This window comes from Otolemur garnettii, unplaced genomic scaffold (assembly GCF_000181295.1).
Source record: "Otolemur garnettii isolate 467f Iridium unplaced genomic scaffold, OtoGar3 scaffold00001, whole genome shotgun sequence".
NCBI classification, from domain to species: domain Eukaryota; kingdom Metazoa; phylum Chordata; class Mammalia; order Primates; family Galagidae; genus Otolemur; species Otolemur garnettii.
In genome coordinates this window covers 50,034,496-50,056,256 of record NW_003852396.1, presented here as the reverse complement: position 1 = coordinate 50,056,256, position 21,761 = coordinate 50,034,496, and the positions used below count along the sequence as shown (strand labels likewise).

The 21,761-nt window shown below is 40.9% G+C and overlaps 1 protein-coding gene across 3 annotated transcripts in view; it reads right to left on the bottom strand.

Moving 5' to 3' along the window:
• Window positions 1-21,761, bottom strand: part of NELL1 (neural EGFL like 1) — an 821,103-nt gene that overhangs the window by 21,884 nt on the left and 777,458 nt on the right. For 2 of the 3 annotated variants that reach the window (XM_003781182.2, XM_003781184.2), the window contains one exon: window positions 17,416-17,556. The exons of the other annotated variant lie outside the window; for it this stretch is intronic. In XM_003781182.2, coding sequence (XP_003781230.1) covers window positions 17,416-17,556 — 141 coding nt within the window. The remainder of the gene's footprint in view (window positions 1-17,415; window positions 17,557-21,761) is intronic. 3 annotated transcript variants of the gene reach the window in all.

Below are 21,761 nucleotides of genomic sequence, written 5' to 3'. Positions count from 1 at the left end.
AAATATTGGCTGTTTAAAGAGAATTTTACTGCATGGTGGCTACAGTATTGATGCCAACAACTCTAGATTTATGTTTTTGTGTATCTGTCTGCCGATGGGTGGGAGGAAGGGTTGTATGACAGCTGCAGTCCACCAAATGCCTGACGCCAGCCACATACATCCCATTATAGTCATCATATCATTTAATGTCTTTAAAATTTCACCCTTTGCTGAAAAGAATGACTCCGTTTGTACTTTGATGTTAAGCTGCCTGTTTACTTTATGTTACCTTGTATGCTTAGCTGTGAACCTTCCTTAGCCATTCAGATTTGTGAAATTCCAGTCTTTTTATCATTGCCTCTTTCACAGCACTGTGTAGGGTCTCTTTCCTATACTAAGGAATGCAAAAACATCTGTTAAACTTGGTGTGATTGAACCACAACTGAAAAAGAACCCTTGCACTTTGGTCGCCTTCATTTCCTCTGCGGTAAAAATATAGGAGTTGTGTAAAATGCTTTTTTTTAAAAGAGCCTGTCCATTTCTGACTTGGTGTGATTACCTGTCACCTCTGTAGGACTAAGCTGGTAATGCAAGTGTTAGAACATGAATGATAACAGACGGGCAGAAGGTCAACGGTGAAGGAAAGAACCAGCGTCCAGATAACAAATGGATTTCTTAGGATCAAACAATGTTCGCGGACCTTCCATATTTATTGAAACATGTCTTGCCTCCCTTAATGGGTATTTACAACCAAGCGCCAAAGTGAAGGAGGCCGCACAAGGAAAAAGTGCGGTTTTCCCATCGGCATTGAACCCTCGGCAGAGTAATCTTTGGTGACAAATACTCCTGGGGAGCCCAGCCAGGGTGAGAACCAAAACTAACTCTCTGTTTTGACAGATCATTCTCTCAAGAAAGTTGTCAGATGAAAAATGATGTCTTCTCTCTTCTATTCCAAAGAAAGGTCTTAAGAACAAAGAGGTTACAAAATCATTTCACTCCCTCTAAGAAGCATCTTGCAATTTACACACAAGCCAAAGGTCAAAAAAACATTGTCAGGGATACAATTCTAAAACCAGGTCTCAATCTAAACGTCAAAAAGGTCAGATGACTAGGGAGCTAAGAATTTCAAAACCATTCACACCTGTTATTTACGGTTTTCTTTCACCACCCCTGCCTATAAAAGTCCCTGACTTTTAGGGGAGCTCAAGATGCTTCCAAAAAGTCTTCCCCAGTAATGACACACAGATGAAGGACAATAATTTGGACTGTCATGCCAAGAAGGGCAGTATCTGCTGAGGAGATAAATAAGCCAATAGAGAAATTGTGATTTGATCTCACTGCATTGTTTTTAAGAGGATTCCACCTCCTTGAATCTTCTTTCTTTCTTCGCATTTCATCTCCTATAGAACTCTTAGTAACTGATTTGGTAAAAAAGGCCAAGAGGGAGATTCTGGAGAGGGATATTCTCTGAAAGGGTCTAGAAGGCTTCTGTGGGAAGAAGGGTAAAAAAGCACACAGTAGAAGACTGGAATCCCTGCTGCTCTAGAATTTTGGGAGACAAGTTGCCATTATTTAGAATTTGTCCATGTTTCTTACCCCAAGTTAAGTAAAGCCATACGGTCCCAAACTAAGTTTCTTTCCAAGGAAAAGCCAAAGAGGCTGTAGACAAAGTTTCTATCCTTAACTAAACCCTAGTCAGACTTTTCTAGCAGACTCTTAGACAAATGGATTTGTCTACCCTCCCCGCCATCCCTTATTAAAAGACTTGAATAAACACTAGCTTAGTTTCTAACTGCTTGAGGCCATATCACTAGGATGACAACTCTAAACCCCTTAAGTTCCTGCCTGGAAAAGTTCAAAGCTGACAAAATAATTTACTGTGTGTTCAGCTAACACCTGAAATTACTACCCATGTCTCCGCATCTCCATGGGAAAGTTAGAGCCTAAGTTAACAAACACAGATGGGTTTCACATGGACCAACCCCTCCCCTTCCAGCTTTTCAAAAATCCCACTTCCCCAGCTCTGTGCACCAGCTGCCTTTCTCCCTTCGTACCCTCATTCTCTCTTTAAAACACCCAGACACCGCTGCACAAACTGAAGTTCAGTTCAGTTTATGTTGAACCTGCTTCCCCATTGCCATAGTTTATCAATCTCGATTACTTTGACTAGTCTCCACCTTTGTAGATTTTTAATATTCATTTTGCTTATCTTTAATACTTTCTTCATCTTTAATACCACTCAGGCTGCTCGAACACAAACAAAAGGAATTCTTTCAGGTCGCCACTGGTCGAGCCCAGTTAATCAGGGCGAATTGAAGGTAGGGACCAATGTCCACGTTAATAATAAAAGTTAGTGCTCTGCAAGACCTTGTATGAATTCATTTTCTTTTTTTTTTTATTAATTCAATTTCAACCAATATTTATTGAGCACATATGCTATGTAAGTCATCATTTTAGGCATTGGGGATACAACAGCAAATAACACACACACAATTCCTACTCTTGGAAAATCCATTTTACCAGGGGGAAGAACAACAGAAAATTCCTTTCATGTATTCTCCAAGAATGCAGGTGGTTTGTTTGTTACCTGGGCCAGCCCAGGTCCTTTCATTAGGATAAATACATCTTTATGAAACACATTTATCTTTCCATTATGTAAAATAAGAATAATTTACTATACTCTCATATACTATACATGTCAGAGTTTTCAAAAAGCCATTCAAATTCATGTTCTAATTTGTCTTTTCAAAGAATGTAGACGGTTCTCAGCAACACCATCTCTACTCAATGCATAACCATGCCAAAAGTCAACTGATCACTGCTTCTCAAACAGTTCTACCAAAGTTATCACCATGGCAGAAAAAAATAAACACTCACTTCTGGTAATTTTGGACATACATCAAGGGAACCAAGAGTATAAAATGCAGTTGAAGTTTCATGTATTCTTTGTTTAAAATCATTTTGCCTTCTAAGTAATAATCTTGTTAGTATTTTGTCAGTATTGTTTTGATTGAAATGATTTTTTGTGAAACCACGGAGTAGAGTAAGATTCCTCGCCCACTTCTCTGATCCCTTGCATGCAGTAACATGCTTTCAGCAATATTTGTACACTCATATAAGAGGTCAAGGAATAGGTATCACAGGGTCAAGTCACTTCTGAAAGCCAGACAGCCAATATATTCCTGAGTGAGGACACAGAAGCAGGCCTCCTGGTTTCAAGGCAGGCTGGTCCCACCTCATCACACAATGGCTGGCTGCCAATTCTACAGAAAACAAATACCATTACCTATGCAAAACCCAAATCATAAATCACCAACACACCAACCGATACACAGATTCCCAAAATACTAAATGATACTCAATATATGTAAAAGGCAATAAAAATGATGAAGTCAAGGTCCTTATATAAAAAGTGTTATAATTAATTGGAGTAGATAGAATCCTCACCATTTCCCCCATAATACCACTCTTCTCCAATTCTACTCCCTGGACCATTGGAATAGCATCACATTATTTCCCTGCTTCAAAGAGTATCAAACATTAATGCTCGGACCATACCACTCCCATTATCTTCCAGGAATTTTGTAGTGGGAAAATGACCCAATTTGAATTATTCTAAGATTATATGTCTTGGAATTGATAAAAGTGTATATTTGACTTTTACAGTGGCAGATACCTAGTAATGGGATTGCAGGATCCAATGGTAGGTCTACTTTTAGTTCTTTGAGGAACCACCATAAGGACCTTTGTCCTTAGCTGTTTAGAGCAGCACAATTCACAATTGTAAAGATGTAGAAATAACTCAGGTGCCTGTCAACAAATGAGTGGATTAATAAACTGTGGTATACGTATACCATGGAATACTATTTAGCCATAAAAAATATGAAGTTTTTTTTATCTTTTGTAACAACCTGGATGGATTTGGAGAACATTCTCCTAAGTGAGGTATCACAATGATGGAAGGACAAGCACCACATGTACTCAGTACTTAAATAGAATCAGTAGATTAACAACTATAAGCTCACATGAGAGAAGAGCTCTGTTAAATTCAAGTAAGGGGAGAGAGGAAAAGGGTGGGTAGATTCTCACCCAGAAGGTACATCACACAGGTATACCGCACAGTTCCTGGGTAAAGGGCACAACTACAACTTGAATTTTAACCTTACAATAGCAAACTATGTAACCTAATAGTATGTACCTCCGTATTAATCTGATTTTGTTTTTTATGGAGACAGAGTCTCACTTTATCACCCTCAGTAGAGTGCTGTGGCATCATGGCTCACAGCAACCTCCAACTTATGGGCTTAAGAGATTCTCTTGCCTCAGCCTCCAGAGTAGCTGGAACTATAGGTTCCTGCCAGAACACCTGGCTATTTTTGTTGTTGTTGTTGTTGTTGTTGCAGTTTGTCCAGGGCCAGGTTCAAACCCCCCACCCTTGGTATATGGGGCTGGCGCCCTACCCACTGAGCCACAGGTGCCACCCAATCGGATTTTTCTTTAAATTAAAAAAAGACACTTGCATTTGAATCCATCTCTTACTCATACAAATTATGTGTCCCTCAATAAACTGTATTGGTAAGTCACTTTCACAACTTCTCAGCTCATTGTGTTGGCAACAGGAAAATTCAGACATATCTTTTATTCAATTTATTTATTTGGAAAGTATACTCAATTTGCAGGTTCATGTGAGAATTTTAGGACCAATTTAGCATATAGTAGTTGTTTGATAATTATCATTTTTAACAGCTGTCTCATTTAGGGGCGCTCACTGTTTTTAGAAGAAAGTCATTCCGAGCAAAAGGAGTAACAGTAACATAAAAAATGTACAGTATAGAAATCCACACTGATACTTTTATGATAGAGGATCTGAAATTTCATAAGAAGAACTACACTATATTATTTGTATAATTACATTTCATATAAAAATCTACTTTAAAAATGAATTATCACATTTCATATCAACATGATATTTCAGCAATAGTAAGAGACACTGATAATATGGAAGAGGATTCAGAACTTGTAACTTGTCACCTTAAAATGCCCTGGCCTTCATAACCTGCTCTCCATTTCTATCTCATCCTTCCCCGCTTACATCATACCCATATATCATATGCTTCAACTACCCTGGAGACCTCATCATTTCTGGAACACAATTAGATCCCTTCCATGATTCTGTCTCCAATCAGACTTTTGTTGATGGCTAGAATAATTCCCTGAACAGGAATTTTCCATGAAAAAATCTTTCTCATTGAATAGACTCAGTGAAAATATATTTTCTGTGATAGAGTCTCATATACATTGATGTCCCCAAATGTCCTAACCCCAAGAAGAGTTAATCACTCTTTTCTTACTTATATTGGCTTATGAATCTTGCTGGCTAACACCAAAACCTCCCCTGATTCCTGCTTATCTCTTTTCTCCCTACCCTAGATTGGAAGGACTGGGTCTTACTCCCCTCCGTGTCACCAAACCTTAGTACAGGAACTGTCACCCACTAGACCTTCTCAATAACGCTCATTAAACATTTGGCGAGAGTACTATAGCTTAAAATTCCCTGTTCATAAACCTACAGGTAAATATCTTACAGCCGTATAAGTAAACTCAGAGCAAAATAAACAAATAAAAAAGATAAAAAGGAGAAAAAGAACGATTCAACATGCATTTCAAAGAAGTTCTAAGTTGTAGATAATCTCTGAATTGCTGCCTAGATGGGATTTTTGGCTGGAGCCAGAAACAAACAATAGTTCACACTGAGCCTCCAGAGGCAGAAACCTGAAGCTGCCTGGAGTTGAGTGCCACGGAGTTCTCAGGAACTGGGAAAGGAAGGTGAGCAAACCTCCCCTGGTACTGACTTACAAATCCCTAGGTGGGAAACACTGAAAAGTCAAATCAGGGTGGTGATTAGAAACACTGGCATTATTGGGGGTCACAGTCATTCTAAAATTCTAGAAAACTGATTGTTTCACCTCCTCCCAGAGATGCAGACACACACATAGGCATAGATTTACAGTTTCAGTGCTCATGGACCTCTCCAAAGGCATTCGATGAAAAGCCCAGCAATTGTTTTCAAACTTGAGTGGGCAACAGAATCAACCAAAGGTACCTCATTAAAATACAGATCAGTCGGCCCTTCCCCAGAATTGCTGATTCAGTAGGTCTAGACTGCAGTGTGGTGGAGAATTTGCATTTCTCACAAATTCTCAGGTGCTATGGATACTGCTGGTCTGGAAATCACACTTGTAGAACTGCTGCCCTAAGCTACGTAGCACACTGATTTCACAGGAAGTAGTTGTGATTTGAAAATTTTTTTTGGAATGCCCCCCTCATTCTGTGGTCACTCAGTTGGGAGTGCCAACTAACTACTCAGGAAGAAAGCCAAAAAACAAAAAAAAAGTTATTTAAAACAATGAAGAACTTGCATCATATAAGCTTCAGGATCTTATGCAAAAAAAATCAAAGTATGTCTATTATAGCTTATTTTCCAATAATGCTTTGTTCACAGTGAGAGAAAGGCCTTAAAGATAACCATACTACAAAACATCTTTTAAAGGGAAGACTAGCAGTGCTTTCCACATATACTACTCAACTCTCACTCTTCCTGCATGGACCAGAGCAAGATCCACCTCTCCAAAAAGCCTTCCTCCAAGACCCCACCCCATGTCTTCCTTTTCCCAGAACTCCCACTGGTCCTATTCACACAGTACAAAATTGTCATCCAGTTCTTCAAAATCCTGCATCACATTTCTTTTTATATCCCTAGAGATACTGCTTCTGTGTTGCCATAGTCTAAAACATCATATTACCAACTTAGTTTAGCACAGTGGAAACGACTTTTAAAAAAGTGGAAATTAGCCAGACAATATGGGATGGAGACAAAACATCTATGTAAAAAAGAATGTTTGTCAAAACCATGATGGCTGGGAATATCTGGCTTAATCTCAAGTCAGCTGTACACCAATAGGACACTAGAATGTCACTCAATACAGGACAGTCAAATTTAATGATTAATATTTTTAAGGAACACATTAAATAAAAGGAATAGAAAAATAGATCTGTATTGGAATGATCTCCTTACAGCAAAATTAAAATAATAGTAGAAAGATTCTAGTGGTTAAAAATCCCTCCCCCCCCACGGAACTAGAAAAAGTTTAAGAAAACTCTCAAATAGCCCATTATTCAATGATATTGAATACATATGGTTTGCTAGAACTCTTAAAGAAGGTTGTATTCATTTGTTCCTGAGTTCTCAATGTTCTACAGAGAGCCAACTCTGTAAGACGTCTGGGAGAGAAAAGAGTTCAAAGGCCAAATAAACTTGGGAAATTCACAATGTCTAACTTCCAACTGACACAATTTTAAGGATAAAATATTAGGAAATATAGAACTCTAAGAAGAGTACCTAGAACATAAAATAATGAATTAATCTCAGATATCATTCATATTTATTTTGTTATTCCTATAAAATACCTAAACCAGGCATCCTCAAACTATAGCCCACGGGCCACATGTAGCCCACCGGGTGTTTTTGCTGCCACTGCCTGTCCTGCTTAGCAGCTGACTCGTCCCAGGGCCCACAGTCTGGCCCTCCAACGGTCTGAGGGACAGTGGCCCCTGTTTAAAAAGTTTGAGGACCCCTGAAATTCTCCTATCCTTCAAGTCCAATCATTTCCATACAATCTGATATGACTTTTCCTTAAGCCTGCCTGACCACCTTCTTTCCTAATCCCGTATATATTTTATAGCACTGGCCATGGAATTTTGTAGTTATTATAACCTATATCAGAAGGCTACTGGTTGTTTCATGTCTGTTTGCTTTGGCGCAAAATTGGAGTTGTACAGTCTGTAAGGAATGAACTCTTGGTATCATCCACACCACCTCGCCTAGTGGTGAGATCACTGCTGGCTATTTTTGTGGTTGTCATAAGAACACCCACATCACTGTGAAGATTTCCTTGAGTAGTTTTCTAAAATCCCCCTCTTCATTATCACCCATGCGACCTTCACCTAGACTAGCACTGAGGTCCCCTGGCTCCCCACACACTGTTTGGAGGCAGGAGTCCAAAGCTGTCACTTCTGCTGCATAGCTAGTCACAGCTGCCACTGGGAAGGTCTGTAAACAGTAAGGAAACTGTCACTGAGGAGATACAGAATAGGTTGGGGCGGCTTACAGGACAGACCTTCTAGGCAGTTGAAATCCTGTTAGAATCGCTCCCAGAAACAATCGGTTTTAGTCCAAAAGCTCAAGTGGAAAACTACACAGAGGCCCGCTCTATGAGCCCAGCTAGGCGGAGAGGGACCCGTGAAGCTGCCCTGGGTCCATGCCTGACTTAATGGCAATATACTCCATTCTGTAAGGAATTAGCACCCAAACATGCCTTCCCGGAGAAGTCTGCAGCATATATCCAGTCTATCCCACATTCTGAACAGCGCCAGGCAAAGGCATGTACATGGATGGACCTGGAGGGAACAGCGGCTTCCAGAGGGTCTGAGGGGTCCCATTTCTCACCTGCAACTGTGCACCCACTGTAAGGCCCTTTCTAGGGAGCTAACAAAATCACCTCTATCAGAAGCTGGAAAAAAAATCTTTACTTCTCTATTTTGTGCCTTGACGATACTGAGCTTTTCCTATTCCCTACTCTTGTGGGGCCTGAGTCTGGTCTCTCTGCCCACCTGAAACTTTTAATGAGAAATGACAGGTTTGTGTGATAATTCCTGAGGGCAACTGAGGCCCTCTGATTCCCAAAAGGATGCTCAGAGTGCTCCTAGTTAGACACAGAATGTTATTTAAACAGTTCCACGGCCAGGTGTCATCTGCCTGTGGGAAGGCTCTTCAATAATAGAGAATTTATTACTTGGATGGAAACTGCATCTAAAGCTGTTTGGAAACAAATATCAACTTTGAAGTTTATGAGACTACGTTAAATCCTATCAAGGAAGGTGGATGTGCTGTTTAACTGAATATAGTATACTTTATGCCGCGGTGTGACTTAATGCTGGGAATTGAGATAAAATCCATGAGTGTCTTGGGATTGCTGTCTAGGCCTTGCCTCTTGAATTGTCTTGGTTTGAAAGACCCTGGTCCATAAAGATGCTTTCTCTACCCTGGCTTGATTCTTCCCTGCAATAGAAGAAAAAGCATGCTTGAATCTCTCCTTCTTGAGGATTTTATATTCAACCTCCTTTCAGATTAGAATAAAGTAAAAAACTTACATTTCCCTTTCTGCTCTCCCAGGATATTCATAAACATTTTGGCTAACTCTTAATGGTTAATAGAGTTTCCTTATTTTTCAAATATTTTTAATTTGATAACTCTTGAATATGTCTTTTTGTATACTAAACTATGCTAATTATTTTTATTTTTATGAGACAGAGTCTCACTTTGTCCCCCTTGGTAGAGTGCCATTGCATCAAAGCTCACAGCAACCTCAAACTCTTGGGCTCAAGAAGTTCTCTCACTTCAGCCTCCTGAGTAGGTGGGACTACAGGCACCCACCACAATGCCTGGCTATTTTTAAGAGACGTGGTCTCACTCTGGCTCAGCCTGGTCTCAAACCCGTGAGATCAGGCAATCCATCTGCCTTGGGCTCCCAGAGTGTTAGGATTACAGGTGTAAGCCAGCGTGCCCAGCTATGCTAATTATTTTTAAGAGGCAAAGATAAATACATGAAAAAGTAAATATAATTAGTTAAAAATCTACCTATCACCATTTTCTAATTCTCTCTCCACATCTCCCCCCCACCCCACCCCATTGCTTTCATTTTTCTTTGCTGGCTTCACACCGTCAGAAAGGCAGAGAAGGCAATGGAATCAGAAGATATCTAGGGGTATGATCATCAAGGCTGAGGTCCTCTCAGAAGAACCATCACAAATGCGCCCCCGGTCATCCTGCCCATGGCCCAGCAGAATGGCCCCCAAACCTCTTGAGTCCAGTGGATAAATCAAGTCAGCAGTGCTTAGGACACAGGCTGACTTGGTAACTCCCCATCTGGGTCTCATGTGATTTCTCTCATTCTCCTTTCGCTTAGTCTCACTGACTCTGGTTGTTCTGCCTAACACCTCCTCTGCCTGTGGTCCCCGCTGCTCTCCTCCCTTCCACAAAGCGTTTCAGCATTAACATACAGAAAACCCTCTGGGATCAAACACTGGGTGATGGCCTCTGTGTGCCGTTTATGACCTGTGCGATTTGGGACAAGTTCTCTTATCCTTGGACCCTTATTTTCTTCACCTTTAAAATAGTGATAGTAAGAGGCCTTCCTGCCTAAGGTCACTGTGAAACTAAATTAGATAATACATCAAATTGCCTGGCCCGCTGTCCGGCACATAGTGCAGGTGTCCGGGTAATGAAAATGGCTAACGTTTATTGAGCCCTTAAAGTGTAAGTATGGAATGCTTTTTTCCGATGTTAGCTATTTAATTCTCACAAGTACTTCACAGCAACTTATGAGGTTGACACTTTTGTAAATTACTAAGAGCAGTGACTGGCACAAAGTAAGCTCCTGATAAATGCTATCTCCTGTTCGCATTGCTGTGACTGTCTTCCTTTGACAGGTGAGGGAACCTACGTGGAGGGAGGTTAAATGTTTATCTGCTACTTGTCAGGATATTTTCACATAAGTACACTTACATTGGAAAAACTTCCGCTGCAAATATTATTAATCACTGTACACTAGGAAAACAAACCCTTAGAAACGTTAAATATTTTGCCAAATGCTACTCAGCTAGAATATAGTCAAGCCAGTACTAAATCTGGGCCTTCATGCCCTCAACGTCTGCCTCTCTGCCATATCACACTGCTGCTTGCTAAGCTTTCGAAGTGCCACACCCTCTCCGTGAGGTTTGTCACACAGAGTAGTTTTACAGATAGAATATCTTCAGCTTCTACCCCCTTTTCGCTCCACTCCTATGAGAAATAGGCACAGGCAGCTGAACCCAAATCATTCTTAAGCCATTTCAATTATTCTAGACACACCAACCACTCAAAATGGAAATCTCCTTTCCGAGATATTCCAGTGGAAGCTCTCCAGGTTGCATTACGTTGCTTTGCCTGGGGACAACAATAGCAGCAGCTACTCTGACAATTCAATAAACTCTTGTGGTGCCATTAAAAGTGAGGAGAGAGCAGGCTGCAGACCAGGAGCCTGCCCCACCCGACTCCACCTGCGGAGAACGCAATAATGGGAGGCCGAGAGGTGTCCCGTTCCATAAAACAGCTACATTTGACCATCAAGTGTATGTAGAACAACAAAGTGGGTTTATTGGAATTCAAACATTTTTGTTTGATAACTATAAAAAAGTGCATGACCAGCACAATTTAACTCAACACAAATCTACAAAAGTAGTGAGAAGTCAATAGTAGTGCAGGTGATAAACATGTAATTCAACACAAATCTACCAAAGATATCAGAAGACCTCAATGGTAGGGTAGGTGATAAAGATGGGATCAAGAATACAAGTGTATTCTGGGACGCTCTGTGAAAGAGGGACAAAGGAATGGCTGTGGGGACACAGAAGACGGATGAAGTTTTACCGCTATTATTAGAGAAAATGTATGCCAGTGGTTTGCTACCTTGGCTGAATAATCTTTCTAAACACTTGGAAAAAATTACCTTGTGAAATAAGCCAGTTAGAAGGAGGAAAATAATATATGTTATCACTCATATACAGGACCAAAAAAAAACCTTATCCCATGGAAGTAGAGAATAGAATGATAGACATCAGAGGCTAGAGAGGCTGTGTGGGTGAGTGGGGATAAGGAGAGTGAAGGGGTATAAACCTACAGTCAGATAGAAGAAATAAGCTCTAATGACAACTTATTATATATTTCTTTTATTTATTTATTTATTTTGTAGAGACAGAGTCTCAGTTTGTCGCCCTCAGTAGAGTGCCATGGTATCACAGCTCACAGCAACCTCCAGCACTTTGGCTTAGGCGATTCTCTTGCCTCAGTCTCCGGAGAAGCTGGGACTACAGGCACCTGTCACAACGCCGGGCTATTTTTTTGTGGCAGTTTGGCCGGAGCCGGGTTTGAACCCACCACCCTCGGTATAATGGCCAGTGCCCTACTCAGTGAGCCCCAGGCACCACCCAACTTACTGTATATTTTAAAATAGCTAAAAGAAGAAACCTGAAGCATTCTCAACACATAGACATGATTAATACTGACTGGATTGTTACCCCATCTATGTGTGCAACAAAATATCACACTCGCCCCATAAATAAGTTTAAGCATTATGTAAATAGATACAATGTGTATCTCAGTGTAGGCCCCACTCCAGTCCAACTGGATGGGCACCTCCACGGTGTGATGTCCCATCATAGGTATTTTTTAAAGGCTACCCGGATGAGACTCTGAAACTTGCTTAGGCATAACTGTGGGGAGAGTTTGACTTCATCAGGATTTTCACTAGTGAAAGGACAGTCAGGGCAAAGCATACAAACGAAAAGAAGAGGAAAGAGACAGGAGAGTTTGGGAAGAGCAGACGAAAGATTTGAATGGGCTTGAATATCCATGTGAAATATAAACGGGAACAGGTGAAAATAAAGTTTCGGGTGGAGCCCACGTCTCAGTGGGTAGGATGCCGGGGACATACACCAAGGCTGGCGGGTTCAAACCTGGCCTCGGTCAGCTAAAACAGCAAAGACAGCTGCAACAACAAAAACAACGCTGGGTGTTATGGCAGGTGCCTGTAGTCTCAGCTACTCAGAAGACTGAGGCAGGAGGATTGCTTAAGCCCAAGAATCTGAGGTTGCTGTGAGCTGTGATGCCATGGCACTGTACCCAGGGTGACTGCTTGAGATTCTGTCTCAAAAAAAGAAAAAAAAAGTTTCACTGTGGGAACAAGATTGTGACGACAGATTGACATTCAGGAGAATCTGAATATTATTTTCAAAGTATGTAATATGGCTCTTTATGCATGCCATTGTTAATTAAATGTTAATTCTCATTTCTAAATGACCTAGATAACTGTGCCAAGATAAAAAAGCAATTGTGCACAACTTCTATATGAAAACAGAAACACTGACTCCTACCGCCGCCTCAAAACACAGGGTGTCTGGTACCCTCTGATAACCGATCCCTCACTCTATCTTTTTCTGTAAATACAAATTTGCACGTTTTGTGTGGCCTCTTTTTTTCTCTTGGCATTGTAAAGACATGCATGAAAAGGGGGTGTGGGGGAGAGGGAGAATGGGAGAGAGAGAAGGGGTAAGACTCCCTGACAAACTCCTCAAGAATGGTGATTCTGTTGGCCTCTGCAACACCTAGGACTGGTCATGTTTTCAATCATATGATCTACTTTAGCAGAAAAAGGAAAATCGTAAACATTTTTGACTCCCCAAATAGCAAGTCTTGCCTAGGTGCTGTTTTTACATTGCCAGTGGTATTTGGTATTTACAGTAAGTGATAAAACCAAATAGAGCAGGTGCCGTTATCCTTATCGGACCAAAAAAAAAGGCACGGAGTAACGGACACTGCTCTTCTAAAAGCTGACACTGCCACAGCTCAGATTCTAATACACACTATTATTCCCACCATTGTCTAAGGAAAAAATACAGCGGCATATATGTTGAAATGACTACCTTTTTAAAATGTAAAGGTGGTTTTAAATGCTGTTTTTATTTTTCTTCTAGATGTGAGGGTGGTGGGTGTGATTCAGGGCTTATTCTGACATGCTAATTTTCGGTGCTATTAAGCTGTGCTATTATGATGTGCACAGTGTCAGGTCATAAATCCCTCAGGCACAGACATCTTAATTTGTTTATAACCACACTTCCAGAGGCCTAAGGCAGTGCTGGTATGAATCTTATTCTCAATAACATTTTTTTCAGAAATAAAAGACTTCTATAGTTTTGTGATCCTTAATATCTTCTGTCATGTACCACAGTCTACGCAGCTAGTTCTGACTAACCAAATAGAAGATAAATATGACGGGATACAGTTTAACAAGTCTGTTCCTTCCGTCACTGGACACATACGCACAGAATGTTGACTATTTGCCTACCTTACTCAAGGAGCTGGTGAAAGACAAAGTCTCTTCCCCTCAAAACATGTCTCCTTATAGCAAGAGACAATTACACAGATGTGCACGCATCATACATTTAATAATAAAAAATGCTAAAAAAGATATAAAGGAATATTGTGGTGAAGTGACTGGGGACGGGTTACTTCAGATAAAAACAGTCAGGGGGGATTTCCACAAGGAAGTGACATATGATCTGAGACTTACTTAACAAGATAGCTGTGCAGAAAGAGAGGCAGGGAGTGCCCCAAACAGAGGGGACAGTAAAGACAAGTGCCCTGAAACTGGGCTGAGCTGGCCACGTTCAAGGCCAGTTTATCACAAAGGATAAGATATTTAGGAGTGGAGTCCAAGAAGTCAGCAGGGAAAATGTCGCCTGGGACTCTGAAAGCCATGCGGAGTTAAAAGCTGTGTCAATGGGAAGGCATTGTGAGGTTCTAACTAGAGAGTGGCCTGATCTGACTTATCCATCTGTCCAAGGAATATTGTGAAGCAACAGAGTTCTCTCTACTACCAAAGAAACATTGAATGATGGTCTGTCCTTAGGAAGGCCCTTTGTAAAGATTTTTATAAAAGTGTGGAAATGAAATTCCTATTAACAATCACTCAGATTAAAAATGCTACTAATCAAAATGACTCTATGTTTTGGCAAGGAGTCCGGTTTTCTGAGTTTTCCTGTGCAGACCGGGAATCAGTTGCTATGTAAAGCAAGGGCCTCCCCGGGAGGGCGGGAACTTGACCCTCGCTCAAGCATGCCATTCAGCATGGCAGAGAGAAATCAGAGCCAGGACAGTTGCTGGGTGAGGCACCCATAACACCTGTCATCCCAATAAGGACACTTACGAGAGTGATAATTTACATCAGAACAGTAGGCTTAGGTGAGGACTATCCCTAGATAATGTCTTGGCCTGAGCTTGATTTCCAATTTCTGTCGGAACCAGCCTGGTGGCTGGTGGCTGGTGTCCTGTGTCACCCTCTCTGAACCTGAATTTCTTTCTCAATCACATAACATTGCTGCGTTTTCCCAATTATTGAACACCAACTGCCAAAGGGTCTCACTGGAGAAACAGATGAGTAAAGCCCATTCCCTGCTCACAATTAAGTCAGAGGACAAAAAACACCCCACTGTACTATAGCACAAGTGAAGCTGTTAAAACATAAGACAACTCTAAGCAGGACTTTACCTAACAAATGCAAACATTGTAATCTGGTTCTTTGTACCCTCAAGGATACCCTGACAATTTAAAAAAAAAAAAAAAAAAAAAACATAAACCAAGGAAAAATCAGAAGAAAGGAGCGATAATTCCTAAGAAGACACCACAGAATACCTCACAGGAACCTGATGAAATATGAGCTGCATTTAGGAACATGAGCAGGAATTCACACGTGAATCAGCACGTTCCATTCCAGCCGGGCAGAGAGCCTGTACAAAGGCCTGGAAGCGTGTGACACCATGGCAGGTCCAGGCTGGTAAAAAATTGGTAGAACTGGATGATTCTGAAGGTCTTTTATGTACTAAAAATGTAAGAGCGTTTCCTTTAATGATGTAAAATATAATAATTTTTAAAAAATTAAAATTTCAGTTTAGCTCCCAAATTTTCTATATATGCTACAATTCTATTTCCATTCTTCCACTACAGCCATCTGAGCCATCACTATTCACATGACATTGATTTGCAGTGAGCTGCGTATGTACAGAAATACCTTGAAGTACATACAGGAAAGAGCCAGGATAGATCCAAACCTCTCCCCGAAGTTGCAATTCACTACTTTAATGATGAAAGAAACATATTGCCTGGGGGAGAATGCTAAATACGCAGAAAGCTTTATGATAATAGCTAACTTTCATTGAACGTATAACAGATATCAATCCAATTAATTATCACAACAGTCATATCAATTAGATGTGAACTCTATTTCTGTCTAACAGATGAGGTGGGTGAGCTCTAGACTAGATAAAAACTTGCTCCAGGTAAACTACTTTGAAGTGACAGCGCTAGAATTTGCAGACAGCTGGTCTATGAGTCTATGCTTTTAATTATCATATTATATGCCTTTCAACAGTAATGTCAAGATGGTAGGAGACAAGTCATGATACGTGGCAACTGTTCTGAAATTCAGTTTTTGCTTTAGGAAAACATGGCTGGAGAAGTGGGACACACACCTGACTGGATCTCAGAAGCAGCCTTAGGAAAAAATAAAAAATAAAAACTATACCGTAAACAGAGAAAATACAAATTTTCAAAATCAAGTTTCCCACTTTTCTAATTAACTATCTTAAACTTTGGGAACCTATGACCAAGATGCTTACTCCATAGGTTGGTCCAAACCAGCATTAAGAATTCAGCTAAGTCCACATGACATCAAAGAACTGGACTGGCCAAGGTTCCTGTGGAAACAGTTACATTTCTGATAATATGTTTGAGTACTGACTTGGCACTGTAGCTCAGCGGCTAGGGCACCAGCCACATACACTGAGGTTGGTGAGTTCAAATCCAGTCCACGCCTACTAAGCAACAATGACAACCGCAACAACAACAAATATAGCCAGGTGTTGTGGTGGGCACCTGTAGTCTCAGCTACTTGGGAGGCTGAGGCAAGAGAATCACTTAAGCTCAAGAGTGAGCTGTGAGCTCACACAGCTGTGAGCTGTGATGCCACGGAATTCTACAGAGGGCGACATAGTAAGACTCTGTCTCAAAAAAAAAAAAAAATATATATATATATATATGATTGAGCATCATGACAGTTACAAGGTCTTGAAGGTGAAGAAGAACTCCATCTGTTAACTTCCTGTGTTCAGCATTTAACGGAAGCACAAGCAGAATTGCAATTAAAGGAGACGTTCCAAGAGACGATGGTGGTGGCAACAGCAGCCATGATAAGATTCATGCAACTGTATCTTATATGCATCAATTCAAAGCTTGCAATTTAAAAATACATAGTATCTTATTTAATCCTAATAAAATGTGTGCATTAATATCCCCATTATTATGCATATACAGGTAAAGGGCCAGAGAGTACAGTGAGTTTTGCAGTACAAGAGCTAAGATTTAAACTAAACTTTCTAAATTTCAAGTGAAGTACTATTTCCTCCATCCCACAGATGTCTCTGAAACTGTCAGAAATTTCAGCATGTCATCATGGTTTTTGTTAGAAGTCACTAAGTGCTGTACCTTACGGATCTAGGCTTTGATCCTCTGACGCCCCCAGCTTCTATATAAAAATTTTAACGCCCAATATTACATAATCTTTGGCCTAATCCCCGAATTGGAGAAAGGAAAAATTGAAAATTGATGAGCTTAATAACCAATGTTGCTGTCGTGTTCTAACGCTGGGAGCTGAGCACAGTAGCAAAGTAGGCTGCCCCTCCTGCCCAGGCTCAGGCGGATGGAGGGCGTGGCTGAAAGCTGCTTACCAACACAGGACTCCCCGGACAGTGAATAGGTCCCATCGTCATGGAAACCGCTTCTGCACTCACAGTGGTACCACCCTGGCAGGTTAACGCAGCGGGAATGGTTGTGGCACTCAATGATTCCCTCTGTACATTCATCAATATCTGCCTCAGAGAAAAACACAAGCCCACCGGGACATTAATTCCTTTTGATACTCACCTTTCAGTAAACACCTCAAACATGCTCACGTCAACACATCGATTAAAATGAGTTAGTCACCTAAAGTGGAAGTTACAGGAAGAAACAAATCCCATTTTTTCGGGCGTCCCAACAAACAGCAGGCTTTGTTCTTGGGCTCATTCTTATGTATTTAACAAGGGATGAGAGCCAGCTGATGGTCACTGAGCGTTCCTAACTCAAATGACGCGTTAGCCTCCGAAGAAACAAAAACTAAATTGAGGATGTTTAGTCCAGTCTGGGTTTGGGTTTAGAGGACTTTTCTGAGATTCAATGTTTCCAAGTTGCTAATTCCAGATGTTCTTTTGTGTTCTTTAAAAATACTTAGGAACAAAGAGGTTTAGGGAATGCTGGGTTAAATTGTGTTCAACTGATTTTTACAAATTCATGGCCCTAGAAGCTTATGATATTAATAATATGTCTGTCAAAGCTTTGAGTGAAGAATGATGATACGCACTGTTTCCCATATTTATTTGGCTAGTAAATGATTTTACTTGAGATATGAATAAAATCTTACAAAACTCATATTCTAGGGACACACAGTTTGGTTCTAATTCTTTTAATACTACCAAATGATTAGGCTAGTCAGTCAGAGATTTCCATTCTTCACTCCTTTTAATGAAAGGAAATTTCCTGGGCTTTGTTTTTCTCTAAGCTCGGGATCTTTAGCATCAGCCCAAACCTGGACTGGGCATAGATTTTTAAGGAGGTTCACCATTGCAGAGAAGAGTCGCTCACTGTTAAACCGTGGTCAGCTTATTCTTACAGAATTTCTCCATGTAATTATGTCTTGGAATGTAGCCATTGCTGGCTGGGAATCTTTTCCTACATCTCTCGAAAATATCTGAACTATGATATTCTTATGTGAATATAAAATTTAGTTAACATTGGAACATACACATAATGAATAGAAAACGCACTTTGAAAAAAAATTTTTTTTCAACAAGGCCCTGGCACAGGTATCAGCTCAGGGGCAATCAGCTACCAGTGGTTCTATTATCTTGACAAATCCTGAATTGTGAATTGAACTGTGAAGTTAGTTTGAAACCTGGCAGTGTCATCTCCTGGCATTCTGGCCAAGAAAGAAAAGCTATCGCTCTTTAGACAGTGCAATCCAGCTTTGTCTTCTATTGCCAACTGCCACCTCCTTCAGCCCATAAAGTCCTTTCCCATACGGCCTCCCATGGGCTTCTAAATGCCACCAGTCCTCAGGACCTGCTGCTTCCATGGCACCTTCGGTTACTACAGCCAGGCTGTGGGTTTATTATAAACTTTTTAACAACTGTGTAGATTATCATTCCTCAAATTTTACAAGTATGGGCTCTCTGGAAAAGACATTAGATCACTAAAACTTGCAAAACTTGGCCTGCAGAAATGACTGGAGGCTGGTGCTCTCAGAGAGAACTGTCTTCCCTGAAGTCACAGAGCCAGCTCAGTGCTTTTAGAATGTGGAGAAACAAAAGACACAGCCAGAGAACTGATTTTCAGAGAGGGCATCTCCATGTCAGGCTGAAGGACAACTCTTTGTAACAGGCAGCAATAACTTCTACCTCTGATACTTATTCCCCAAACTCTCCGAAAAGCAGTCCTGATCACCATGATCACCACAGACCCCGTCACCTTCAGGCTGCTGACAATACTTTACGTAATAGCTCTGGATAGTATCTTGGGAAATCCATAAACATCAAAGCAAAAGAATCTCAACTCTCCAAAGCCATCACATATTCTGGTTTACCTGAAACAGTCCTGGTTTCCACCTTTCACTCACAAAACCATCCCAGCTGGAGGATATAGTATCTGATCATCTCATAAATATAGTAACTTCTTCAGCCCTAAATTCAACAGGAAATTTCTAGGATGAGCAAGACTTGTGAATGATGTTCAAATGCTCCCTCAACTCACACGTGTTTCTATTTCCAATACAAAACAATGAGAGGGATTAGCAAGGGTCTCTGTGATCCAGCAGGGCAGAAGTTATCTGGATAGCACAGAGGCTCTCATAGGCTGTGAAGACCCTCAGTTACAAATTTACAGCTTCCCCAGAGACACTAGGGAATCCCCGACTTGCATTGGAAATGAGAAAAGTGGTGGATATGCCCCTTTCCTGGGAGCTGTGCTTCCCATCACAGTTTGTGAGGACTCACTGGGAATAATCAACGCCCATCACATACACCTGGTAACAAGGCTCTACATTTGGGTTTTCTATGCAAGTGCTATAATTAAAACCAGAAAATTAATTTTACATGCAACCGAACTGTAGGTGAGAGGGTCTCACATTTTCACCGTGTAGGGTGTTTATAACTGGCTGTTTCTTCCATGTAGGGCATTGTGGTGGTATAAACAGCAACCACCATAGATCCAAACGCAGAAAACATTTGGACCCTTTGTGGCAACACTTTGGGGACTTTACAGATTATAAATGATGCCTTCTGCTCCCGCTGGGTCATAGCTGCCTTTGTCCTCAGGGATTTGTTTCTCTCAGTCAGTGCTTGCTGTAGGCAAAGAGATAAGACAGATGCTGCGGGAACGGGGTCCCCCTGAGTTCACTAGAGAATCTGACTCTCTCGTCCGGGGAATCCTGATAAATCACAGCGAGCCTGGCTGCATCTCACCGTGTGCTAGCCAGCTCACAGGAAATGAACAACTCAGGAGTCACCTGCCTGCCCTTCGAAAGTCCCAGGATTTTGTTTAAATCTCAGTTTAATCCAGCGAAGACTTAAAAAATGTGACAGAGAAACAAGAGAAGCTGGGGTATTCTGAAGGGTGAAATCTACTGCGTTCATTTCTGTCTCTTCATCGCCACGTGTTAGCAATCCAATAGCTAACATTACAGCCCAGGTTAGAAGGCTAACTGAAGGTGAAATCTAGTTCAAACCCAGCTAGAACCTGTAGTTGTCACTACTCTATCACGTCATCACAAGTCAAGAAAGTATGAATTAGACAGAGATAGCACATTCATTTAATTTTCTAAGTATTAGCTGAGCTACACATAGGTGAAAGGATTATTTTTGCATTGTATGAATGTAATGGGGAATAAGACATGATTCCTGAATCCAGGAGTTCACAGTTCAGGGGAGGGGTGATATATATTTATACTTCAAACCTCAATCAACACCATTTCCAACTCCTTGAACTGGTCCTCCTTCCCCCAGTGCAGCGGTTCTCAACCTGTGGGTCACGACCCACAGGAATGGTATTAAAGGACCACGGCATTAGGAAGGTTGAGAACCACTGCCCTAGTGACTCAGTTCTGTAAAAATGTCTATTTAGGCATTCCCCCATCCTATCACAGTTCCCTTTGGGTTGATCACTCAAATGCAAATTTGCCAAGAATATAGAAAACCACTTACTTATGTTTACCTTTACTGTAGCAGCTAAAAATTTGTCAAGAGTGTGAAAGTGCCCAAGAAAAGCTTGGGGAACGAATGAATGAAAAAATAAATGATTAATGCACTGAGTCAAAGGAACAATGAACAAATGTTCTATTTTTGGGGGGGGGGACAGAGCCTCAAGCTGTCCCCCTGGGTAGAGTACCGTGGCATCACAGCTTACAACAACCTCCAACTCCTGGGCTCAAGCGAGTCTCCTGCCTCCACTTCCCAAGTAGCTGGGACCACAGGTGCCCGCCACAACGCCTGGCTATTTTTTTTTTTTGGTTGCAGCCATCATTGTTGCCTGGTGGGCCCGGGCTGGATTCGAACCCGCCACCTTAGGTGTATGTGGCTGGCGCCTTAGCCACTTGAACCACAGGCGCCGAGCCAACAAATGCTATTTATAGAGATTCAAAATACCACAGACTTCTTAATGTTTGCAAATCACAAAAATACAATGTAAATGCACAAAACTAAATATAATAAGGTTAATTTAATATTTATGTTACTTTTCTCTAAAGGACATCACGTACTTTCTAATTAATACTTTGTTTCTTCTCTTACTCTTTAGAGATTCTATGGAGACCCAATAAGAAATAAAAAGGCATAATTGCTATGATGTTATAAAGGATAATTATGATTATAATTATAACAAATATAATTGTTACAATAAAATGTTCATACATACCAAAAATTTGTTATTTGCAATAAGACCAAATGCATACTCAATCCCCCACCCATAGGACGTATCCTAAGAAATT